Source organism: Aspergillus pseudoviridinutans (assembly GCF_018340605.1).
Source record: "Aspergillus pseudoviridinutans IFM 55266 DNA, scaffold_6, whole genome shotgun sequence".
In the NCBI taxonomy this organism is placed as follows: Eukaryota; Fungi; Ascomycota; class Eurotiomycetes; order Eurotiales; family Aspergillaceae; genus Aspergillus; species Aspergillus pseudoviridinutans.
In genome coordinates this window covers 1,722,057-1,730,670 of record NW_025091286.1, presented here as the reverse complement: position 1 = coordinate 1,730,670, position 8,614 = coordinate 1,722,057, and the positions used below count along the sequence as shown (strand labels likewise).

The 8,614-nt window shown below is 50.8% G+C and overlaps 6 protein-coding genes across 6 annotated transcripts; 4 read left to right on the top strand and 2 right to left on the bottom strand.

Annotated features, from left to right (window-relative positions):
* Positions 1-283: 283 nt before the first annotated feature.
* Positions 284-1,631, top strand: Asppvi_009028 (bZIP transcription factor; the record flags this gene model as incomplete). The annotated part of the gene is made up of 2 exons (XM_043304890.1): positions 284-382; positions 426-1,631. The coding sequence occupies 2 exons, from the start codon at positions 284-286 to the stop codon at positions 1,629-1,631; spliced, it is 1,305 nt and encodes a 434-aa protein (XP_043160825.1).
* Positions 1,632-1,954: 323 nt separating this feature from the next.
* On the top strand, positions 1,955-2,757 carry Asppvi_009027 (uncharacterized protein; the record flags this gene model as incomplete). Its single annotated transcript, XM_043304889.1, has 3 exons — positions 1,955-2,355; positions 2,545-2,661; positions 2,718-2,757. 3 exons carry the CDS (start codon positions 1,955-1,957, stop codon positions 2,755-2,757), a joined length of 558 nt encoding a protein of 185 aa, XP_043160824.1.
* A 290-nt stretch (positions 2,758-3,047) lies between these two features.
* Positions 3,048-4,421, bottom strand: Asppvi_009026 (uncharacterized protein; the record flags this gene model as incomplete). The annotated part of the gene is made up of 4 exons (XM_043304888.1): positions 3,048-3,292; positions 3,346-3,934; positions 3,989-4,114; positions 4,182-4,421. 4 exons carry the CDS (start codon positions 4,419-4,421, stop codon positions 3,048-3,050), a joined length of 1,200 nt encoding a protein of 399 aa, XP_043160823.1.
* A 544-nt stretch (positions 4,422-4,965) lies between these two features.
* Positions 4,966-5,435, top strand: Asppvi_009025 (RidA family protein; the record flags this gene model as incomplete). Its single annotated transcript, XM_043304887.1, has 3 exons — positions 4,966-5,017; positions 5,074-5,147; positions 5,211-5,435. The coding sequence occupies 3 exons, from the start codon at positions 4,966-4,968 to the stop codon at positions 5,433-5,435; spliced, it is 351 nt and encodes a 116-aa protein (XP_043160822.1).
* A 374-nt stretch (positions 5,436-5,809) lies between these two features.
* Positions 5,810-7,321, bottom strand: Asppvi_009024 (uncharacterized protein; the record flags this gene model as incomplete). The annotated part of the gene is made up of 1 exon (XM_043304886.1): positions 5,810-7,321. One exon carries the CDS (start codon positions 7,319-7,321, stop codon positions 5,810-5,812), a length of 1,512 nt encoding a protein of 503 aa, XP_043160821.1.
* Positions 7,322-7,776: 455 nt separating this feature from the next.
* Asppvi_009023 (HpcH/HpaI aldolase family protein) lies at positions 7,777-8,577 on the top strand (the record flags this gene model as incomplete). Its single annotated transcript, XM_043304885.1, has 1 exon — positions 7,777-8,577. One exon carries the CDS (start codon positions 7,777-7,779, stop codon positions 8,575-8,577), a length of 801 nt encoding a protein of 266 aa, XP_043160820.1.
* Positions 8,578-8,614: the final 37 nt, after the last annotated feature.

The following is an 8,614-nucleotide window of genomic DNA, read 5'->3' as shown; positions in this document are numbered from 1 at the left end:
TTTTAAGTCTTTTCAAGGAGACATCAAGATAGTATACAGCAGCACCAGGTCAGTGAAATAAACGGTCTCATTCATCTTTCCCCTGACGGCGGTGTCTTCCCTACGCATACTTGGCGACACGTCGAACTCTCTAAACGCTTGAGGCAGGACGGTGTTTATCTCTTACAAAGGGCCTTTACTAAGCGGCCTTCTCTTTCCCAGGTGCGATCGCTTGGTCAGTCCGGACAGGCAAGGGAAAGAGAGACGGACAGTGCCTTCAACTACATATCCTCTCTCGCCGAAGATGGCAGATTGCCCAATTTCTTCTGTTACTGAGGATCATACTGAGCGGAGGAAAAGGGGTCGTCGAAGAAACCAGATCAGGCAAGATGAGTCCCCAAATGTAGGGTCTTCCCAGCTGTCGAAAATCCAAACACGCTGATCAGGAAGCAAAGAGGCGGAGGACCCAGATCAGGTTAGCACAGCGTGCATATCGCTCACGAAAGGAGGCCGAGCTACAAGCACTGAAGGCTCGTGTTCATGAACTGGATATGCTTGTGGAGCGAATGAATGAGACATTTCTATCCTTCACCGACGATCTGATGAAATCCGGCGTCTTGTTAACATACCCGGATGTTGCGCGAAGACTCCACCAAACGATAGCGCAATCTCTATCACTTACGAATCGGGCAGTTTCAGTGGCAGAAGATGACGCTGACCCCGCCAATGCTGAGACAAATGTGCCAGAGACAAAAGCGAACGCAGGTGTTCTTGATGCGACGGAGCAGGATGTAGCTAATGCTAACGACACCCATGATGTCGCCAATGTCACTCTTCCTGACATCCTAGAGTCTGCCGTACCGGCTCAGCGAGAGGATAGCAGCCAATACCCCGCCCAGATAACCCAACAATCTAACCTTGCAGTACCGGAAATACCAACACAAGCAACACCCCTTTATTCAACGCCGTCGTTCTTGAATACCCCGTCTTCCAGCACATATAGCCTGGAAGGAGCAAGTTTCGCCCACCGACTCTATCGTGCTTGTGTCGAACAAGGTCATCGGTGTCTAACGAATCCGCCTTATCAGCTTGAGGAACTCACATACAAATTCAGGCTTCCTCTGAGAGTCTTTACCCTACACAATATCAGAGCGCATTTGGAGGAATTTCTATGTGGTGGACATCACGGAACCCGTATGGAGCTGAACATCCCTTTTTTCAGTATTGGTGGCGCAGGAACGCATTTTAAACACAACCAGAGGAGCTATGACGCCGACAATGTTTCGTTCCAGCCGAGCGTAATACAGGTTGCGACAGAACGAGTCGACCTTGACATGCGAGGTGACTGGTTTGATTGTTATGATGTGGAGGGATATCTGGAAAAATGTAGGATCGTCCCCGTTCGGGGGCTTGCCCTGCCAAAAATGACGTTTCCTGCGGCTCTTCCGGGCTTGGAACGCGGCCTTCGCAATCAACGTGTCTCCGGTCCGAGCACTTCCCAACAGTTTGGGAACCAAAAGATCATCGATGAAACTATATTGATCGAATGTAAGTCCCCCTTGGTCGACCTAATTGGTTATTCGAATCTATGGGTGTTTCGCAAGCTAAACTCCGTGGTTAGTGCTAAGAATCTCTTGCGTGTGTCTCGGTAGAGCGCCAGGGTTTCCTCGCGCTTCTGTCGAATCCTTCGCAATGAAGTATGCAACGTATTCCTCAAGTTAACTTGAGTATCCGTATAACCTGCACGGGCTACGGCCACATTCCGTACCTTATACCGAAGTAGTATCCCGTACGAATACGACGTCAGCTTAGTCTACCGACGTACTTATTTATTACCCTATCCATTCAAAGTTGGTTAGGAATAGCTGTGCCCTTTGAAACAGGAGTTTATATACTGACTTGCCATACCAAATGTCCTACTTCTACCGACAATATCACTTTCATAATCATCGACGTAGTCACACACGAATTAGTCATGCCTCCCGAGTATTCTTCAATTTTGAGGGAAATGGTCAATAGCAGGAACATTTCGTTGGTTATCCAGGTCTTTGTTCTCGTTTGGTCGCCACATCGGCAGGTCAAGGCGTCAACCTCAGGCCCAGTTATTAGTCCATTAGGCAGAACTGCTCGCGGTGGACGTAACTGGGAAGGATTTAGTGCTGACCCATACCTGGCTGGAGTGCTTGTAGCCGAGATAATTCAAGGCTTACAAATGTCGGTGAAGCACTTCATAGCCTACGACCAGGAAACTGCCAGAGGGGCCGAGGGGAATAATGCCTCTTACTCGTCCAATATTGATGACAAAACCATGCATGAGCTGTACCTCTGGCCATTCGCGAACGCGGTCTATGCGGGAGTTGGCTCAGTCATGTGCTTGTGAGTCGGATTCCGAGTCGTTTCATAACAAGCAATAAATCTCCTTATTGATGGTCTCAGGTATAACCGAGTGAATAATTCATACGCGTGCCAGAATAGCAAGATTCTCAATGGCCTTCTCAAAACTGAGCTCGGATTTCAAGGCTTCGTCGTCAGTGATTGGAATGCCTAGCTCACGGGTATCAATAGTGCGAACGCCGGGTTAGACATGGCGATGCCGGATTCACCCTACTGGCAGGGTAATCTGTCTCTTGCCGTGGCAAAGGACACAATGTCGCAGGAGACACTAGGCGATATGGCCACGCGGTATGGTCTAAACTATACCTCTGAGGGGAGCAGCTTTTTGCTGATCTATCTACCAGGAATAAGCTCCGGGAATCAACTATACATCCGGAAGAGTAGATCTAGTGACTGTACCATCTCTCACCATCCTTTCACCTTAGGATGTTAGCCAAACTCTCCCAGAGCCAGAGGAATATGATAATCTTAGCAGTAACCAAATAGTATGTACCCTTGCCTGTACTCCGCTCGAAACTGAGCAGGTTTCTATCGTAGCCAATAGTGGGAAATCCAAGGGAGGAATATGTCTGAGATAAGGCTAGAATACAATTTGTAATTAACATCTGCATGATTTAGCTACTGTATGACAATATCTTCCCTAACATCTGGTATTCCTCCCAGGCCGGTCACTCTCAAACAGGCAGAACAACTTTGACGCCCATGTATTCCCTCTGATGCATGATCTTGCCATCAATGAGGACCTGGTCTGCACCGACCCTGTTGCGAACTGTATCGGTGGGATCCGTGCAGGTGGCAATCTGAATCTCGCGCCATTGACGATTGGTAGGGACCAGCTTTCCTTGAGCGGTGAGGTTCTTGAACTCTTTGTAGACGCCTTGCTCCTCGATGCAGCCCTCCCGTTGAATGAGTGGTGACTCTGCTTTAATATCAGCACGACCGTATACCCAGAAAGACTACAGGCACACTCACCATACGCCGGCGCCATCCGCAAATCACCAACCGAACTGTTGAACAACACCAGCGACAAACGCTCTTCATTCAACTGATCCACTGGCGGCTTGAAAACTCGGTGTCGAGTTGCCTTGAAATGACCCCCCGAGACAATCTCCAGTGTATCTCCGATGTTGATCACCAGGGCACCAGGCTTATACGGCACATAGTACCACTGTTCATCGCGGCCCCAGATCTGAAGACATGAGATCGGGACCGAGAACAGCAAAGTCGTCAGTCCAAAGTCGGTGTGGCCGTGCATGCGCAGACCCTTGGACGCCTCTTCGGTTTGTTTCTGGATGGGGCGGAAGAGCGCGTGCCGAAAGTAACCTTCACCCGTTGGGCCGCCGTGGGATTGCACGTTGTCCCAAAGGTAATTGTCAGGTAACTCAAGGACGCGCGAGAAGAGGGTGAGGAGCCGGCGGTTGACAGATTGGGTGAGGTAGTTGCAGAATGCCTCGATCTCGTCCATGAAGGGGTGGAGGCATCGGGGTACGCGATTAATGTCTTCCCACTCGGGCTTGTACCAGTTGAATTGTTCGATGCCGTCGGGGGTGCCGCGATGGCGCTGACCAAGAATTAGTATAATCATAAAATGCTACTATACAGTGTATTGGCCAACCTTGAATCCATAAGGGTGCTTATAACCGGACCAAACGCCGGTGTCGGGGTCGAAAAGAAGGCGTTCTTTGTCTTCCTCGCTGATGTTGTTGTAGAGATATTGGGCTAGAGCAAATTGACGATGGAGCTAAGTACCATGAGGTATTTGTCAGCCATCTCCTTTCTCCATCGCCTATAACTGGGAGAGCTCTTACCTGCTCTAGGGAAATTCCGTAGTTCTCCAGGAACAGAAATCCGTCATCGCGGATGGCTACCTTAACCTTTTGAACGAGATTCTCAACGACAGCCGGGTCATCAGAGTCCAGCAGCGAGAGGTCAATCGACTTGAGTTGAGCGAAGTTGTGTTTTTCCTTGGTCACTGGAGGAGGGATCCATTCGGGGACAAAAGGTTTACCAGTAGTGGGAGGGGGACTGAACGGAGCAGTAGGTGCCATGACTTCGGTTGATTTACTCTGATTGATCTTGACGGTATACGTGTAGTTGATTGTAAAGACAGGTCCGATGACTTTCCAGGCCACTTTATACTATTATTTCGTCGCACATTTATATTGGCACACTTTCTCCAACTTTGATCTCCAGATGGACAACTTGATCATATGAGTGGCAGGACAAGTCCCATACCTACCTCTGCACCTCCATCTTCGTGGACAGTCAATCTACTCCATCAGCTCCTTTCTTCCTCTGGAGCTCCTCTCTTGCAACTATTCAGACGTAATCTTATCGGCTTTTTGGTATAGGGTTAACCTTGACAGGGATAACAGCCCTGGTTCGATGAGTACTGTGGGGCGGAGGAGCTCCTCCCAACTTAGGGCGGAGCGCCCCTTGGGCGGAGTAGAATCGACACGTTATGTAGAAAACGTGAGGACCAGTCTTTAGTTAACCTTATTCATAAGGGGATTTAGGAGTCATTTACGGTCGTATCTCATCTCACATCCTATCTTCAATCACTGCAATCCAGTTTCTACTCAGTCTGCCACGATGTCCCGTCAATTGATCTCCAGCGAAAAGTACCCTCCCAAGCCACACAACTGTGAGTACTCAATCTCACCGGTTGATCAAATCAGCCAGGATGCCTAATTACTATAGGTCCCGCCGTCAAGGTCCCAGGCCTCGTCTTCTGTGCCGGACAGACCGCTACCGGCGAGATTAAGCAAGCGACAGTGAGTCTTCACATGCAGCAGTATACCACCTCAACAATCATCCTGATGCTAAACCATGTACAGCGCACGGTATTGCAAAACCTAAAGGAAGTCCTCGAGCTGGCCGGATCATCCCTGGAACAGGTGGTAAAGTATAATGTCTATCTGGCCGATATGAAGGATTTCGCGGCGATGAATGAAGTGTACATTGATTTTCTTCCAAAGCCGATGCCTTCGCGCTCGTGTCTTCAGGCGCTGCCTCCTGGCGACGGGACGGTGATTGAGATAGAATGTATTGCGCAGGTTTAGCCGTTTGGAAGCTCATTCACGAGAAGAATTTATATGTTTCCGATGTGCCAAAGATTGGTGGAAAATTCGCATATGAGTTGTTGATAGGATAATGTCATCCGTTCACTATATGATTAATAACTAGACAACAGCATAAGTGAAGACAAACAAACCGAATTTGCTGCATGAGGTTAAACCTAGCTTGCTGCCAGGGAAGACCGACATGAGTAGAAAACTGGATGTGTCTACATAGTACTACTATACCAGACTCCAGTATAAAGATTATTCCATTTGCTATATCAACAGATTGGCATCAGAACAAAAATACAGAGCCAGGGACCACACAGGCAAGTAGCTAATCAGAGGAACATCAGAACATCCCCTTCAGCACTCAATCAATACATCTCGTACCGCCACCCCATTTGCACCATCTCCTCCGTCACACCCCCTTTCACAACCTTGGCAATTTCCTCTGGCTTTCCAGAATCCAGCCTCGCATTCTCCCTCCGAACCAACCACCGATAAACCGTTACTGTGCACGCCAGCAAAACAGCCGCACCCATTAGCGCACCAAACGCCGCATAAAAGTGAGGGGACGAGTAGTACAAATATGAGGCCCAGATATTCGACGTGCCGCCAATGGCATTGACCAGTGCCGAGGCAGCCGCACGCTTAGAGATTGGTCGGGCTAGGTGCAGGTTGATAGTCTTGTAGAGGAGGAGTTGCGGGCCGACGGACGCAAATGGTAAAATCATCATGGAGAAGTACCGCGCGCCGACGTTGAGGGTGGTCATGGAGATGATGTACATGGTGATAGAAATGGCGACGCAGACGAGGATGACAGGGTACACGGTGTTTTTGCGGTCGGAGTAGAACATTATCCCGTAATAGACGCCGCCGGCGAGGATGTACGGTGGCGCGGTGAGGAGCAGGCTCACCGTGTGCGAGAAGTTCAGGGAGGCGACGAGGGTGGGGAAGTAGTTTGCAATGGAGCCCTGGGTTTGCGACAGCATGTTGGCCAGGATGAGGAGGACGAGCTTCGGGTCGGAGAGGGCATTGGCAAACCCACGGAGGACGCTTTCATGCTCGTTCTCGATGCTGCCTTCTGCGGCTCCGGCCTCGGACTCGATACGCCAGACGGCGAGATCACGCTCCAGCGGGGAGAGGATGCGGCTGTTGTGAGGGAACTCGGGCATGATAAGACTGCAGATGACGCCTGCACCTACCGTCACACTACCCTCGATGATGAAGAGCCATTGCCAGCCGGCGATGTGGTGGATACCGTTGAGCTGGAGAATGGCCGCCGCTAAGAGCCCTCCAAACGCGTTGCCGACTTGTTGTGCGATATATAGCCCCGCAATACGCTTTCCAAGCTCTCTTTTTGTATACCACGCTGAGAGGTAGTAGATGGCTCCGGGAAAGAAGACTGCCTCGGCCATGCCCAGAATGGCTCGCACCGCCAGCAACTGACCGTAGCTCTTGACTGCAGCCGTCGCCGCCGAGATACAGCCCCAGACCGTCACAGCGCAGCATATGTACATGCCTGGACGGGAGATCTTTGTGATGAGGAGGTTGCTCGGGATCTGAAATGGCAAGTAGCCGACGAAGAGAATGGAGACGGCCGTGGCAAACTGTTCAGTGGTCATATGCAGATCTTCGGTGATCCCTTGGAGCTTGGCCGCGGCAAGGTTCTGTCGGTCGATGTAGTTCAGGATGTACAGGATACCGATAGTCGGGAGGACAAGTAAATCTACCTTGCGCACGATCTTCCGGTTGAGATCACGCATATCATCCTCGCTGAGGCTGCGAAGGGTCTCAGGCATCCGATGCAGGGGCGAGATTTGTCCTTCTGCACATGATGCTTTGTCCGCAATTTGGACAGACGGGGGGCGTTTTTTAGTGTCCATTGTAGACTTTAAGAGCAAATTGTCTGCATGAGAAATGCATCCTCGGACTCCCGTCCAGGACAGCAATGACTTATAAGTAGCCGGAGAGCACCTTGACGGTCATCTACTGCTCTCAGAGCTCAAAACGTCCCGAACTGGTGCCAAAGTAGACTGAAGTTTATCCATTCAAAAAGTCTTGCTTTCCACTAAGACCGCAGTGATAGTCAAAAGATAAGGGAGGAGCCCCGGCGTTCTTCAGTGCGGCGGGGGAGCCGGCCTTAAAGTAGTGCGGAGCTCCTCCCGATAAGCTTTCGCTGTGCTCCATACGGTGATGGCTAACGTATGATGGAGTATGCAGTACATCGACACCACTTAGAGAGCGAAAGTCCTGAAAATCTATACTTAAAGGCATGCCTCACTAGTATTAACATAATGGAAATTTTTTCAACCCATCCGGAATCGCAAACACTGACACAATGACCTATCTAACTGCCCACACGACCACCATCGCCAACCCCCGCCTCCGGCTGCTCAACAAACTCAAAGCCGGGGAATACCCGCTCATGACATTCATGGCCATCCCCTCCGTACGCATGGCGCAAATAATCGCCCTAACCGGCGTGGACGGCATCATCATTGACTGCGAACATGGCCACATCAGCGACGACGCAATGCACAACGCCGTCGCAGCCATCTCCTCCCTCGGCGTCTCCCCGATCATCCGTATCCGCGGCCCAGCGCATGACATCGTCAAGCGCGCTCTCGACACTGGTGCCCACGGGATCATGGTGCCTCAGATCAACACCGCGGACGAAGCGAGACAGGTCGTTGCCTCGTCGAAGTTTCCTCCGCAGGGCGTGCGTGGCCAGGGCTCGGCGTTCCCGGCTATCGGGCACGGGTTGACCACGCCAGAATATATGGTTTCTGCGAACGAGACGATCCTTACAATGATTCAGATCGAGACGAGAGCGGGAGTTGAGAACGTTGATGAGATTTGTGCTGTGCCTGGCGTGGATATGGTCTTTATTGGACCCAATGACCTTGCGCAATCGCTTTTGGGATATGTCCCTGCGCGCGGCGACGAGCCAGAGTTTGTGGCTGCTGTCGAGAAGATTATCGCGGCGGGGAGGAAGTATGGGAAGTGGGTTGGGAGGATGGTGAACAACGGGGCGCTGGCGAAGGACGCAAGGAAGCGGTATGATACTGTTGCCATTACGGGCGATACAAAGGCCATTCAGAACTGGTATATGGCGGAGTTTGATATTGCGAGGTCATGAGAACTTGGAATAGAGTTCATGTACCCGAATAGTCACA